A 17,176-nucleotide genomic window follows, 5' to 3' on the forward strand; every position below is an offset into this window, starting at 1 on the left:
AGTGCCACAGTCTATATCACACTACACCTCAGCTGCATCAGCAAGTACACTTAAGTAGAATGCCAGATTACTCAATTTAGAAAACCCAAAACATATGTGAAACGGTGAAAAAGTGTGAGTCATCACTGTTATTATAAATATTGTAATGTCACAATATTTACAGAAGAACAATATACTCTACAGAAACAGTATCAGGTTGTTAGTGGAAACTCCATAAACAAGATTTAATTTAAAACACTCAAGGTGTAGGGCAGTGTAAATTTCTCAACTGTAAGCATATTTATTAGCTTCACCTAGAATTAGAAGAGTCTAAAATCTAAAATTTAGTTGATAAAAAGTTAAGGAAAGCATTATTTTGCATTGCAATAATTATCAGCAGCAGTCCATTTAGTTACAATGTAACTAAATTTCATTTTAGTTACAATGAGCAAAAAATAAGAAGGAATCATCATGATCCCATTGAAGGCATTTTTGTAGTTCAGTGTCTATAATCCTGATGAATTCAAAATCACTGTCACAATTTTTTCCATTTCTACTTGCCTATAGTAGAGGAAGAATGAGAAATCATTTGTAATGCAAGGTGTTCTCTCAAGAATCTGAAAAGGCTGATTGAGGACATAGGTTGACCCAAGCCTCTTTTCCCCTTGCCAAATACTGTTCAGGAAACACACAGCTGCACCTCAAGGTTTGAGAAGGTCTACTTCCTAATATTCTTTACTGCAGCAATAAATGTGTGATTTTATAATTTTAGAACTCTAGTATAATCAGAAAACCATGTGGGGGTATTTAAAATTATTATTTTATATGTTTTGCATTGTGATAATGCAAAAATATTTCAATCCTGTTCAAATTCTGTTCTGACACATAGTATAGGAACTACATAGAGTAGACCTTTCAGGTCCTACTTTCTGTCATTTCTAATATAGGAAAAGCATTGCAAATGCATGTAACTGTCTCTTGATTTTTTCATTGTTTTGTACATAGAGCTAGCAGTTGTATCTACTGAAATTTTCAATCTTTATTTTACATTTTGCATCCAAGCTCTGTGAACATCCTAGAAACTGGGGGTGAGGAATTCTGTTTACATGAATTTACAGCAGTAATTTGCAACACTGATTTTGATTCACTTTGCTGTATTTTTATATCTGTGCCCTGTTAAGTGGTAAAGAGAAGTATTTTTCTTTTCTATATTTTTTCACTAATTTCTTGATTGATTCTTTTTTTTTTGGGCTTTGAAACCGAAGTTATTTTGTGGATTGAAGTGCCTCTACAGGTCATATAAGTGTATTATTGATTTGCTTTTTTAAAAACTTAATAAGTTTGTGGTAGACGTTTCTATTTCTGTCTATTGTGTTCCGGAACTCAGAGAAGCAGTGTGTTTTAAGCGTGTGTGTAATAAGGAGGAGATTTAATAAAAGCAGAGTCTGTTTGCACAAGTACATGCAAGTGAGAGAGGTGGTACTTTGCAGGGCATGAGGGCTGATCAATGAATAAAGGAGGTTGGGCTAGGAAAGGACAATGTGTGGGGTTTCTCCCATTTGGTATGGACTAAATTTTGAAAGGACACTAAGTTACCAAAAGATAAAAAAAAAAAAAATATGAGGGGATTTTCAAAAATACCAACAAAGTGCATCTCTTCTTTTGACAAAAATAACAACAGCTCATCAACAATGTGATATTGATTGTCCTGGGATCAATGCCCAGATTCTGACTAAGCCTGGTTGGTTTCCCATCCTTTAATGTTATCCAGAAATACCTGAATGCATGCAGAATATTAAGTCACGTTTATTAGATCATCTTTCAGCTCTGACATTTGGCTAGCTGTATTAATCATATCTAGCAGAGGGTCCAGTTCTGTCAGAAGATTCTTTCCTCTTGATGCCCCTAGCCCACCCACTATGTCATATTTACACAGAATAGATGGAACACAAATAAAAGCTGTGTTTTTCACATAAGAAATTGCTGGGTTTGCTTGTTGTTTATTAAGCATTAAAGCAGTCTGTGGATATGAAAATATATGGGTTTTTCTTTCACGGGTAGCTTTGAGCGTCCTTTGGCATGAAAGACTCCTTTTCAGAAGTCAAATTTAAATTTCCTTCTGGAAAAAGAGACAGGGAGAAAACGTCATTGCAAGCAAGGCTGCAACTTACCCACCACCCACCACCCCCTCTCTTTTGGGGGGGTTTAGGACATGTCATGTGGGAGTCACTATGCCTGCACAAAAATGTAAATAATGTAAACAATAGTTGCACATTAATGATGATTGTGGACTGAGATCTTAATCTTGCTTCTTTCCAAATCATGGAATTTAATATGAAATTTGTAACTTCCCACCTATTTGCAGACAAATGAAAACCTGTGCAGTTTCTTTTTTTTTTCCTGTTTGTGGCACAAGAGTGAAATCTAGGCTGCAATACATACTACGTGCTTTCTGAGGGAAACAAGTTGCCTAAGAATAAGTCTTGAGCAACAGTCCTTCATAGGAGAAATTGAGAAAGATACACACTCATTTATTTGTTTTATTCTCACAGTTACCCTTCTGAATTTGTATCTCACTGTGGGCTGCATTTTACAGGTTTCTTAGATACCTAGAAATATGCCCGTCTCACACTGTGAAATTAAATTCATAAGGAAACAACTTTAAAATGTGAAATAAGTCTTACTTTCCCATTTTTTCAGTTAGCTTTTTGCCATATTTGACTTGAAATCTGAACATTCTTTTTTTGTTTTTCTTCCTACAGGAACCATTATATGAAAAAAAGAGGTTATGTCAGTAAATTATCTGTAATTTCTGAGAATAAGTATGGTTTTGACTGGAAGAAAAGTGTGCTGGATTCCCTTCAGTCTTGCTTAGAAACAAGAAAAATGCCAGCTGGAAGTTACTCTTGCTGGAGAAAGTCACATAGCCTATGCATTTCACCTCCAGAAAATCTCAATAGCTTTAGTTTCAGTGAGCTGTGCTCTGCCTCTTTCAGTACCTCTCACTTTTGCTGCTCTGTGTATCTGTGTGTTACCAATAAAGACAGAAACGAGCACTGCTGTGGTCCACATTCACTACCTTGAGGAAGAAACAGCCACAACCTCTTTTTAGCAGCTGGCTGCTTTTCTTCCAGCGTGGCAAAACACAGTCTCTGGAACTTCACTGTCAATCAAGATGCCACTAGGGCCTGCATAAAGCTTTGATTGTCACTGACTGTGAGACGTGGCTCTGACCTGGGAGGGCTTCCTCCTGCAGCATATGAACACTTGTTCTCCAGCCTCCTGCCTGACTCTTGTAAACTCCTGTCTGACCTGTCTGTCATTTTGCACCCAGCTCTTGGTCATCTAGATCTTACCTTGCTAACTTGTATGGAAATTACCCTCACTGACAAAACTCCTGACTGGTCAGGAAAAAAAAAAAACACTTTGCTTGATGATGGGGCAGATGCTCTAGTGCAGCAAATTATTGTACTTGCTGCTGAAAATATAAAATTTAGGTCAAGTATACTGTCTATTTTTTTTTCTGTCTCACTGATAAAGAAGTTAAGAGCTATGTACTGTGTTTAAGATTTACTACAAAAGAGTTGTAAATGCAAGCTCATGATAGAATTCTGGATCTCATATGGCTTCCCATTCAGCTCTTAAAACACCTTCAAGAACTGCATCTTTTTTGCAGAAGTCTCAACCACTGCTAATATCCTAGTTTAAAATACCTTCCTAAATATATCTGGTCTTCTTTCTGTATTTCTCATCATCTTGTGTTCAGGGCAAAGTCAGTTATTTATTATCCAGTCTTTGTTTTGCTCTAAGCCTTCTAAGAAACTGGAACAAGAAAAAATTTCCCTCTTCTTCACAAGTCAAGTTATTGGCAATGCTGACAGTATGCCCTCAATGAAATGTACATTTGTGCTGAGAAAAAGTTTATATAATGCTCCCAAGTTATAAATTAAATCTCTTCTGGCAACTGATTTTCCCAATTCTGCCCTTATTTTCATAGAGGGTCTGCTTTCTGATGACCCACTGCTCCTTCATGTAGCAAGTTAAGTTCAAGATTATTCCACACACAGTTCCTTGTTTGCCTTTGTAGAAACAGCAAGTTCATGGGAGGTTTCTCTGCAGTCAAATCCTTCACTTCAGGAAAAGAAACTTTTAATAAATATAGTGAAATATTTTGTGAATAACCATACTACTTGGATTGAATAACCATTAGAAAACACAAATGCATGCCAAAAAATACCTGAAATACTGCAAAAAGTATGTTAATCAGATTTGCTCCAAGACTAGTGGCCACAGTGCTCATGTCTGTTCTCCCTGGAGGCTGGGTGAGTGTGGTTGTAATCCAGTCTAATCTCTATCATTGTCTCGAGGTAATAGAGTAAAACCCCTGTCCTGGGTGCCTGCATAGCTGTAGCCATTTAGCTGTGTTTACCATCTGAAAGACTCAAACCAAACCTGCACTGAAACCCTCTTGCAGAGATAGTGGAGGTCTTCGAGGGATGAAGCCAGGCATGCAAGATGTGCATGTGTGCAGGTTGCTGAGCCCACAAAGCCTTTATTGCTCAAACTACATTGCATAATAAAGTTATAGTTACAGCACAGTATACATGCAGGCTTGCCTTTTTTTTTTTTTTTTTTTAATTCCTAGAGAAAATAATTTGCAAGTTTAAATACAGTTTAGCTATCTAGTGTTCTGGTTATTGATAAGGTAGTCTTTAATGAATAAAGTTTCAGAATAAAAGAGAGGGCCTTTGCCAGCATTGCTTCTTGGATGCACTCAAGACACATTTGTCTTCCTTAGAAGTGCAAAGGGGATTCCCTGGTTCTGGTACCCATTATAGCTCTGAGCAAACTGGAAATGACCTTAAATTATTCAAGTTTATATCCTCCTGCTCTCAAACACCCAGTGGAGTTCATTGACTGGTTTGTGTGTGTGTGTCTTATTTTGACCCCCAGAATCAGTGGCTGAGGGTTCACAAGTCCACAAGTCCCTACACAATTCTGAAGGTTTTGTTCTTACCATACTCTTGAACTTATGTGCTGGTACTCAATTAATGTTTCTGAGAATACTGCATCATTTCAGAGACAGGGCTAGAGGAGTTTATTGAATTATGTTTCCTTTATACATATTTGTCACAGTGGGTTTATATTATTCTAAGTTATATGCTAAGGGAAGATTATATTCTCAATAGGGCTTTATGTTTATAAACATGGAGTTTGTTCAACTTCATTCAATCATGTGCTACTAATAGAAGAGACTTTCTAATACTTATTTTTATTCCATCAGCAGAGGAAGAAGTGAAGCAGAAAGAAACGCCTTTCTTAAAAATGAACATTTCCTTGAGCAGCATTTATTCTGCTTGTTTCTGCAAAAGCAGCATATGACATTACCCGTGTAATTGTCACTATTTTATTACTCTCTAAATAATTCTTTGCAGTATAGTTTACATATGTACTGTCAAATAGCTTCAAAATGGCTTTAGCCAATTGTTTTACAACATAGTTACATAAAATAGAACATTAAAAGCAGGGGAAGATTTTGGAATGGTGTTAACTAAATCTATTCTTTTTTTTCCATAAAGTTTCAGACCCAGAGCTTACGTCTCTCAGATCTGCACAGAAAATCTCAGTTATGGAGAGGGATAGTTAGTGTTACCTTAATAGAAGGTCGTGAACTTAAGGCAATGGATGCAAATGGACTCAGCGATCCTTATGTGAAGTTTCGTTTGGGGCATCAGAAGTACAAGAGCAAGGTAATTTTAGGTGTGACTGAATTTTTTTTTTAATGCTTTGTTCCTGTTTGGTGTTTTTATTTTGTATGACTTTCAATGCTGATGAAGATTTATTGTTGTAATAATTACCTGTCAGTCCACCTGGAGCTTTGTTTAAATGTTTCTTTTTGTTTCTTTATAAACAAAAGTAGTACTAGATGGGAAAATATGTAGCACTGAAAAATGTGGGTTTGCAGGGGGACACACCTGATGTTCCATACAGGAACTGTATTGGCTTTTATTTACTGTTAGCAGTCATTCATGGCAGGGAGGAGATGCAGAGTGATTCTGACAAGGTCTTCCTGGCTTGATGATGAATGCCTTTTGGACCCTTTGCATTGTCTTATCCTCAAACTATGTCATATTCATAAGCTCACTTTCCTCTTCATGTCCTTAACAACAAGTTTAACGTTTTCTTCATGTATGAGCTTCACAGGTAGAGAAGAGGCAATTATTGTAAAGACTTGCTAGTTTTTTGGGGTTTTTTTCTCTTGGTCCCTGCCATTTTGAAAATTGCTGTCTACGGGAGATGCTGAGACTGTTGATGACGTGCATGACTTTCCTTTGTCCATGGCCATGACAGTCACTGTGCTTTTCATGGTCAGATGAAGGGTAAATTGAGGAAGAGGGCAGGAACATTTACTTGTCATATTTGTAGACCTCTGAGCCTGTTAATTGGAAGTTAGAAGAAATAAAATTTCATGCTTTTGTGAATTAATAATTTTCAAAATCCTTTCTGAATTTCCTTTTTTCAAGCCAGTATGACTGCTGGTTGTAGGGAGCAGTGTTTACTAAATAAGGAAGATACTAGAGGTCTTCTGTTCTTGCTCAGGACAGTGAATACTGCTTTAGTATTATGGTAGAAAATTTGGAAATTTGGGCTGAAATTATTAAGAAAATGCTTTCATCAAAGTTTCAAAGGAAAGGAAGTAAAATACAATTTTGGAAGTGAACTAATTTTATTCCAGAGAAAGTAAACCATAGTATCATGTTTCTCCCTATACTATTGCAGCTGGGAAAAAGGGACATGATGCAATTGTTTGTTTAAGTACTTACAGTCACCATCTACGTGTTGTTGAAGGTGCTTTGTTTACCTTTGGGCTCAGAAACATAATATTATAGCTACCTGTCACTTGACAGAGGACATAATTTTTCTACAGAGAAATGGTTTCATTCACAGGACAAATCCTTTGTTCAAGAGGATTTTGAAGGTGACAGGCTGCAGGATTTTGGAGGTTGCTGCTACATCAAAGAAGCATGAGAGAACTGGCTACTAGTCTTTCCTAATTACCATTTTTAAATTCTCACTGCTTGAGATATCGACACTGCAGACAGAAAAAGCTTGAACAGACTTTAATGATCAAATTTACAATTTAAGAAAGTGCATGCCTACTCAATGTAATAAGACTTTTTTTTTATTCTCATTTTAGATTGTTCCAAAAACTTTGAATCCTCAGTGGAGGGAGCAGTTTGACTTTCATCTCTATGATGAACGAGGTGGAATTATTGATATTACCGTGTGGGACAAAGATGTTGGCAAAAAGGATGATTTCATTGGCAGGTTTGTACAATTTTAGCCTTCTTGGTCCACAGGGAGGAGAGAAGTCCATGAGAGAGGATGACTAAAATGAGCCTTGCCATTGAAATTGTTTCTTATGACCATTTGTTCTTCGTTTCTTGTTTGGTTGGTTTTTTTTTTTAAGTTTGGGGAGGATTTTCTGCAATGTTCTAGTACAATTTGCTGCATTGCTATAATTATTTACATTTATGATGTAATATAATTTTATTGACCAGTAGGTGGCAGCTTTTACCAATTGATAGACTGAGGTTTTCAAAAATAAAAATCCCTTGTTTAGAGCAATTACCAAGATGCAGGAGGTTCCATATAGTAACATCCAGCTTGGAGGAGAAATAATGCTTGACTTGATGCATAAGACCAAATTTATGTACCAATGTTTCCAGTAAATGAAAATAGAGCTGAGGGACTCCACACATATTTTGGGACAAAGAATCTTTTACCTAATTCATATTCAGGAAAAGTGAATCTGTCTGAGAGTTCAAGAAAAAGCTTATATTTGTATGGCTATGCTCCATTTTACAGAGCAGGAATTGACATTAACTGTTAGCTAATAGGGGAAAAAATGTCTGGTGCTTATACATACTACAAAGTAGGTGCTGTTTGGAAAGCTCAGATATTTGTTTACTTAATATTTTCCTTGATATCCACATGGTCATAATAATGGTGTTAATAATTAATCCTATATATTTTGTTTTTATTGGAGGTGCTTTCACTATCACTTTCACATATTATGGTATGATAACAATCAGTATTTTTCTGAAGTAATGTACTAATTTAGTCCTATGTCAACATGTTATATGCCTTGGGAAATCATTCCAACTTTCTTTTTCATTCTAATCTTCTTAGGGAAATCTGGTGAGGTTCAAAGTTTTCATGAGTGATTTTTCAGAGCATCATCATCCAAGCACCACTTACTGAAATCTTGCTGCTTTTGATTTTTTTGACCTCTCTGTCAGTGTACATATAATCTCTCTTCAGTTTGTCCTTGCAGGCACTCTCTCATTTCACCTTCTGTTGGTACCGTATCTCTGGTAATGTAACCTGAAAAAAAATTATTATCCAAGGAGATTTCCATGCAAAACTGTCACTTGTCAAGCTCAATCTGAATATGAAAATAGGTCTTAATATTCCCCCTCCCTGATATTCTTTTCCAGTCACTACAGATAAAAATCACCAACACCTGACAGCTCCACTTAATGCTGACCTCTCTTCCCCAGTTTCTCCTTTCAAGGCTGTCCCTAAAAGCTGGAAATATTTTGGTGCACACACTGCAGATTTGCTCTGTGCATGTGTTATGGTAAGTGTGTATTAGTTTTTAAAAGCGCAACTGAGTCGTGCTCCATGATTAAGGCTCTATGGCTTTCAAGATTCACATAATAACTTGAATATCTTGATTCAGGTTCCAGAAGAAGTGATAATGAGGCTGTGGGAGGGAAACAAAAGACTTCCTGGTAGCATTCTATCATTGCTCAAGAATGAAGGGTAATCCATTTCATCTTGCTGAGATCTTCCTGCTTGCTTGAATAATGTGCAAGCAGCAGCTGTAATGTTATATAATAATATTTCTATTAAATGCAAATGAAAACAACTGTTTCTTGAAGATGTCCTGCCTGGACAAAATATGCTTAGGGAGCAGGCACACTAGATTGAAGAACTGACCAAACTCAGAAAAGGTTTCCCAGGTGGAAAGTAGAAGGAAAAAATTCCAGTATCTTCTGGAAAACAGCATAGAAAACCTGTGTTTTTTCTGTGCAAATTTTATTCAGAACAAGGATGCTGTAAACTCTCCCGGAATGATACCATGTCTCAGCTGCACTTTTATGAAATAAAAGAAGTGGGAAATCAAGAACATAGGCTTCTGTGGCCCTTGTATATTATTGTCCTTTTTAGGCTGGACCATAGTAAGGGCAGGTGAAAGCTGGGTATGTGACACGGTAGTGGTGATGCAAGGAGTTGGTCTTGCAGTCCATTTCTGAGGGCAGAAAAATACAGGAAAGATATCCAATAAGTTTGAGGACATGTAAGTGAGATTCTGGTTTTGGGGTAGTGAAGATGGAAGTGGAAGGTATGGCATGTAAGTTCTGCCTGTAAGAGGGAGGAAAGTTTTAAGGCAGTGAGTGACAGCATGGAATCCTCAGAAAAGTGGAAGGACACATCTGTCACAGAAGTAGCATACAACTCTGTCTTTGTCTTGATGCCCAGGCATGTTCAGTATGGCAGTGTCTGAAATAAAATGCTGACTGGTTGATTTCCATTCTTAACTCAGAGCATTTTGTTTATAAAATACATTTGAATTTCAGTTGTGTGCATTCTCCATGAGAGTTTAAAGGTTGTAGCACCTTGTGAACTTCCATCTCAGAATATTCTAAAAAGTCTGAAACCTTAGAACCAATTCAGTGTTTATTTCAGTATTTCAGTATTTCAAAATCCTGGGAAAAGACCTCATACAAGAGCTTTGAGGAAAATATATTTCCAAACATGTGCTGATTTGTATGAGAAGACACTACTCTTGACTAGAACTTAACTGCATTATACAGGAGATAAGTTCTTCCATCCTTGTGAATACAGTTTTTTTAAAAACAATCAACATTCCAGAACCAAAAAATGAGGCCTAAAAGTTTTTTTATGGAAGAAACCAGGAGCTAAAGCAACATGGGCCACCTTCTTGCATTTATAGGCATTTATAGTTATAGGCTTGCATAAGTGGCATTAGTTATTGCTTCATGTGATAAGTAGAAATATGTATGTGTATATATATTTTTTAGTGTGAATAGATTTAATATTCACGTTTTTGCTATGAGGAAATAATTTATGTACTATGCTGAGTCAATATGCTCCTTTGATTAAAAATGTACTGCAGTAAGTTTATGCAGGTAATACTAAGATCAAAATGAAGATGCTTTTAATCATCATGTAATTATTTAGCTTTCTTATCATTTATGTTTTTGAGGGGTATTCTGACTGTCACTTTTACGATAATCAGTTAATAAATCCTCATGACTGTTACACCTTTATGCATAGCACTAATCTGAACAAATGGGCTGCTGACAGCTGCAATAAATTGCCAAGAATGAGTGCTGTCAGAGAACAAGTTGTTTCTGTGAACATAGAGAATAAGTAAATCCCATGTCATACAATTTTATTCAGCAGAAGTTATTTGCAATCCTGTGCAGCCAGATTTATAGCATTATTAATTGTTATAAAAAATGCACATTTATCTTTAAAATGACATTGACTTTCGCTTTTATTTCATGACAGAAAATTACTGCTGACTTAATCTATATCTATTTTCATAAGTATTTATAGATGCTGCTGTCTTTTTTCCAATTTGATGCAAATTAAGAAAAAAAGACCTTGTATGTAGTGAATTCATTAAGGCTATGTATTTATTTTATCTATAGGAAAGTGGAATTTCCCATAATCTCACTAAATATTGACACAAATATTCAGATTGATTTTGTGAGCACCCATACAATGAATGTTATGAAATACAAAAGTTAAAATACTGAAAATTACTTATTTAAGTTTATAATACCTAATCTACTATGCCTTGTCTGTTTACTTTTTTTGTTTGTGGTAACACAACGATAGAGAGGTTTTCAGGTATATATAAATACAAATGATATGCAACTATTATTCTCTGATTAGTCTGAAAGCATGAGAAGTGCTTTCATACTATCAATATGCTATCAAATTTCTAAGTTAGAGTGAGATTTTATTTTAAAAATATAAAATTGTAAATTATTTATGGTTTGGGGTTTTTCTCCTCCCATTGATGTTTTTGTAATTTTGCTATGGGGGACTGAGCATTATCAAAGAGAACTGATTTGTATATGACTACTCCAACATGCATGTAAAGCTAGGTGAAGGACAATAAATATGTTACTCTGTTTCTTCCCAGATCTTTTTCTAGAGATGTTGTGGAGACTGTTATTTACATTGAAATATTTATGGGTATTCTCAGTTCAGTCAGAGAGAAAAGGAGAGACTTCTACCAGGCTAAGCCTGGGAAAAAGTCTGAGAGGAATGTAAACAATTTATTTTCTCTCTTTCTGTTCATATTGTTTATAGATATGTTCTACCACCGTGTGCTATTCCTAGTGCACCAATGGTGTGGGATGTTTTTACTCTAAGACCAATAAAATTGGTCTTCATTATGTTCTCTATAAAAGAGAGACGTACTTGTTAATGAAGAATCATTCTTTTGCCTTCTGAACTTGGAGTAATTTTATTCCCATCCCTGCCTCAACAGTGACAAATATTGGCACTTTTCTGTTGCCCAGAAAGAAGGTTTTGAATAGTATCTGTGAAGTCCATTTAAATGTTAAAGGTGCAAAGTCTTGAAGTTTTCTCTATTTTGCAAAACTCTGTAAACAAGATGGCTTCCTCTGGAAATAGAAATAGTACTTTATTATGCTGGTCTTTCAAAAATGTTTTTTGTCTTGCAGTTTGAAAATTTCTTCATGTGGAACTTTGGGAAGATGTATTATAGTAAAGACGTAAACATAATGGTCAATATGCTGTTGTAATTTTGACTTGAACTGTGTGCACTTGTGAGTTACAGCAATCCTGTCCAAACACCAAAGAACACACAACCAGTACTCTGTGTGTATAATTGTTTATTGATTATATGTGACAACTAAAGTTAAATTAATTGCAGATACATTTCTTGATGTAAAATTAAGATTATGCCTGAAGCATTAAAATCTAAAAATGCTACTGCCAGATCTGCCTTTGAAAAATCCTATGATGTGCTGAGCCATCTCTATTTCTGATTGTTGTCAAAAGGAGACAGTTGTAATATTGCATCTCAAAATTTGGCCTTTAGGTATTCCATACTTTATTTATTCCTATCTCAGCACATCTTCACTCTACTAATGCAGAGTTAGTAGAGTTCTTTCTATTCTACTAGAAAGACAAAAGAGTTTCAGTTTTTGCTCACAAATATGCATTAATTTTCTCTTACCAGATACTTATTATTTACAACTCTTACTGACAGTATTTTCATGTTCTGACACAAAATTTATATCATTCTCCAACATACACTGAGACACAGAATGCTGCATGCAGTCTGGGTTGTTTAGGAATCCTTCTTCTGACCCTGTGTCTTCTCACATATGGAAGTCTACTTCTTGAAGAGTGGCAAAATAAGAGGAAGGGAGAAGGAAATGTGGAATGGCCAGTTTAGACATGAGGAGCATGATAGTGTGCGGAAAATGGTGAAGAGTGCAAATAGGATTTTGTGATAATATGTGAAAGGCACAGATTGGATCTGTGTGAAAGTTCTTGCAAAATTTCTTGGGCCAACGAGTAAGGAGAGTATTATATAGGGAGACATAATGTTTATCAAAGCAATAGACTGGTTTAGCAGATGAAAGGTTAATTTTGCTTCAGAGAAATTACACCAGTAACAAAACTAACTGTCTATAGTATGTGATTGTGCCATGGGGACAATGTAGGAACTACCACATCAGAAACTAATTGTAAGTAATTTCTGCCTGTGCAATATCAAAAGTAAATCTGTAATTTTGTAGTGAACAACTATGCTTAGGAAAAAATTAATCTTTCATTTCAGGTTATTGTAGCATGGACTGTATTTCTTTTAGCAAGCAATGAACAGTAATTGAGACATTGCTCAGTGACTGCTAAAATAGTATTTCATGGAGCTTTCCTATTTCTTGTGCCATGACTGACTTACCCCAAACTACAGGGCTCTTTCCTGCCTTCCCTGTGTTGCTACATGGCAACTGACAGCACGGCTCTTCAGGTCCTGCTGAGGTCTCCTCTCCCAGCTCCCAGGGATCCTCTTCAGCTTCCCCAGCTAAGGCCACTTTTGTCCTTAATCAATGTCCTACTTAGCTGAGATACTGTCTTCTACCCCATTGGGAGCTTCTCTGATTTTCAGTCTAGCACCTCTATCAACCACTTATCACAAGCGTCATGTGGAGTCCATAATTTAATTTCTTTCTCATAATCTTTACAGTTAAAAATGTCTCGCTCCGATTCTTCCAAGAAATTCCCATTATTCTTCCAAGAAATTAGCTGCAGTCAACACTCAGTGTTTCTGAGATGTGTCATTTTCTGCTAGTGCTTTGCAAAATTTTCCATCTCCCTTTGTTTCTTGGTTTTATTGGAACATTTTAATCTGCTCACAAAGGGTATGGAGTCTCACATATTGTAGCAGTTCAAGCCTTGCTGCTTCTGATGTGTGTCCAGCTCAGTTCTAATTGTGGAATCACACAGTTTCCTCTCTTTGGCATCCTTTGGAGCAGCATAGACCTGGATCACAGTGGAGTTAAAAATCTGTGTTCCTGAACAAGTCATGATGGTAATTAAGTTGCCTGGTTTGTAGCCAAGTGGTGCTTTTCTGTCCCTATCACTTAGGATTGTGCCAGTTCCTCTTTTATGCTTTATTTTGTCATGTGAGAAAATGATTCCACTATCTGCTGTCTCTCACTTGCCTGTCCACCTGGCTTTTAAGAGGCCTTCTATGTCATGTTGCTACCTTTGTAATTCATTCATTAGCAAGAATATTTCACCAGGGTGCCAACACAGTCTTACATTCCAGGTTCTGTTAGAACTAAAGAGGGGAGGTGATTTTTACCTGTTAGACATGCTGATAATAAAATACTACACATAGTTCTGCCTTCCACACTTTAAAAAGGATGCAGGAGAATTTCACTGGATCAGAAAAGTTACAAAAAGTCATTTGAGGGCTGTAGGAGATAAGTTCCTAGGAAATGTATAGGGAGCTGAAGGTGTTTAGCATATCAAAAGGAAGATCAAGAAGAGATATGATTATAGTGTATGAGTTCCTTCACTAGAAGAAAACATGAAACACTAAAGGGTTTTTCAACTGGTAAGGAAAGGCATAAAAAGAACCAAAGGCCAGATATATTCAAATTAAAAATAAATCTGAAATATATTTCTAAAATTTTGTGTGATTAACACACTGAACACACTTTCAGACAAGTGGCAGATTTCCCTTGAACCTTCAAATCTTCCTCCATGGGAGCTGTACCCTGTTTTTGAGCAATTCATCTGTGATAACTTTGGCACGTGAGCTTGATGCACTTTGTCGTTTTTCTCCCTTCTGATCTCTCAAGACCTGAAAATCCAGCTACACATGGTGCCTGATAGTGTTCACATGCAGAACTAATAGGTGGGATATGTGTCCCTCCACCTTTTTCTGAAAGGCCAGCCAGGGAAATTGTTCCAGTGCTCCTACTCACCACTTGAAGTGCTGAAACCTGTGTGCACTGAAGGGGCCATACAGAATGGAAGAGGCAGAAAAACTCAAACTGCAATGCGATTTATAGTTATGCTTGGAAATCTGTGTGGAGTTAGTGGCAATTTTTTCTCAATAGTTCTTCAGGCTGATCTCATTACAGGTGGAAAAATCTTTGCCTTTACCAGCAGCATATAAATAATAATTCCTTAAGAAACAAGTCTGTACAAAGTTACTATTTTCTCATGTTTCCAGTGTGACAGCTGCCGGTCATATGCAGCTTATGGCCTTCTCAAAATGGCTGGAATTTTTCATGGTCCTAAGTTTGAGAATATGGGACAAAAATGTTTCTGTACCACTTTCTGGTAACATATATGTTCACCTTCATCCTAAAAGCATCTTTGTTCTCTGTGGAGACACAGTTGTAGGAAACAAATGTCTTTTTAGAGAACATCTTAACTGATATAAAAGTCAGCATTACTAAGGCTTTAAAGCTTGGAATACTTGACTATAATTTCAGTAAAATATAAAGGGACATTGTCAGCCTAAGCTTTCCAAAGATATTTACATTTGGATAACAGGTATGTTCCAAACAGATGCTTATTTTTGGAAATATTTTGTTAGCTTCAGTCCTTTGAAAAAACTGTAATACAAAAAATGAGTTTTGGGTTTTCCAGTTGGACTCTGTCAAGATTATTCTAGGATAGGATTAGTATTTAGGTAATACCTTAAGAAAACCAGACTTCCTTCACGTTTTTTTTTTTTTGGTCCCATAAAAAGATCTGATGGGGGAAGAGAAGAATGGACAAAAAATTATTCAATTCTTTTTCCTTTTCTTAGGATAATTTGGCATGAGATCAAATGAAGCTGATTTTTTATCATTAAAAAAATCAACTACTAATGGGAAAAAATTGCAATTTTTATTACACTGTCTGTAGATTGCAAAGTCTTATCATTTTACTGAAGTGCATGTGTTGTAAATAGGCTCCCCTTGTGCTGGGTGCTCCTTGAGCCTTGGCAGTTTCAAGTTAGGCACAGGTAAGCTGCACCTCCTTCAAAGCCGGGGCAGAGCACCTGGCATGGAGTAAGAAATCTGTTTTCACCTGACCACATGTGCATAAAAGCACTCTTAATCTGGACTTCTGTAAAGTGCAAAGATGACAGTCCTTAATGGAATAACCCAATGTTTTATCAAATTTTCTGAGGGTGCTTGAGAGAATAATTTTCCTTTAAAATGGCTAAGGCCTTTTACTGGAAAAAATTTTCCAGATCAGTTCCTATCTTTGTATGATTTTAGGAAATAACAAGCTGGTGATAGCCTGCTCATGAAAATTTATCAAGTAGGTGATAGATATATATTTCTTGGGTCATCTGTTCTAGAGTGATGCTATTAGGAATGAAATATTTCTAATAGGAAAGGTGCACAGGTAAAAGCAAATTGCCAGTTGCTTATTTCAGCCTAAATAAAAAAAATGGACTACTCATATTGTTAAAGTGTTGTAGATTCAAGAATTGAAGAAATTAGATCTAGTAGTCCTGATGCAGACCTTGTAATTTTACACTCATTGGTTTTTTTTTCTGATGGATATATATGGGGTAGCTTTTGTTGCCTATTTTAGCTTTTGTTACCTATTTTTGAGTGAGGGGATTATGTCTCCATTAGTGTCACAATGACTTTCTGGGTGTGAGAACCCCAGCCTTGCTCTGGGGTCCCATGTGGTGGTGAAATTTATCCTCCAACCTGTGATTCCAAAGAAAAACTGCGCAGGCTCTTGCTGTTCGGTCTCAAGGCAGTTTATTGTTAGTTATTTTGTTAGTCAGTTTATTGTTGTCTTCTCGGGCTGCAGCTATTTGATCAGCGGCCTGCGTAGAGACACACACACACTGACATCCTCTCTGTCTGCTGTTCTTCTTCTCCTCTCCCCCCGCCCAGGGCTGCTGCTATATTTTATATGATATATTACGTATTACATGTTTATAGTCTTCCTCCAATACCTACTACCTATATTACAAAGTGCTTTTCTACTCTAAACCAATCTGTGAGTGCCAACATCACCAAGAACATGGAGGCAAGGAAGAAGAAGGAGGAAGAACAGGGTCAGCCTACTTTCCTCCATCTTAGAACTTCTGACCTCCATGTACAAAGTAAAACCCCCCTGTACAGGTGCTAAAACCCCCCTGTACAATACTAAAAAAATTTCCCCTCTGTTTTGCAAATGCTTTTACTATACTACCTAACCTTCTGTGACTGCTTGTTCCACCTCCAAAGTTGGTAACTCATTCCATGGCTCAAACTCAAAATCACAGCTGTTTCCAGCTGCTTGCCAGGGTCTAAAATGCTTCTGGCCAAGGCCTGGAACCTCTAAAAATGTCTGAGAGACATTTTGAGTTCCAACATCTGAGCATTTTAATGATTTTAAGAGATTTTAGACTGGTTCTTTACATGTTTATTGGCTGAAGACCCCATATTGTTGCTGATTCCTACTTTTGAGGGGTATCTGTTTTGAAATAAATTATTGAAGAGTATTTAATACCTGTAGCAAAATTTCTACAGCTTTGAATGTTTAAGTACAATCTTTGTTGTCTTAAGGAGGACTTTAAATTCCTCACTGCATCCAAAAT

General features: G+C 36.5%; 1 protein-coding gene across 3 annotated transcripts in view; it reads left to right on the forward strand.

Moving 5' to 3' along the window:
• MCTP1 (multiple C2 and transmembrane domain containing 1) overlaps positions 1 to 17,176 on the forward strand; it is a 209,874-nt gene that overhangs the window by 73,981 nt on the left and 118,717 nt on the right. For all 3 annotated transcript variants that reach the window (XM_031507452.3, XM_085568072.1, XM_077790123.2), the window contains 2 exons: positions 5,559 to 5,729; positions 7,178 to 7,308. In XM_031507452.3, coding sequence (XP_031363312.2) covers positions 5,559 to 5,729; positions 7,178 to 7,308 — 302 coding nt within the window. The remainder of the gene's footprint in view (positions 1 to 5,558; positions 5,730 to 7,177; positions 7,309 to 17,176) is intronic.

Source organism: Lonchura striata, chromosome Z (assembly GCF_050655825.1).
Source record: "Lonchura striata isolate lonStrDom1 chromosome Z, ASM5065582v1, whole genome shotgun sequence".
Lineage (NCBI taxonomy): Eukaryota > Metazoa > Chordata > Aves > Passeriformes > Estrildidae > Lonchura > Lonchura striata.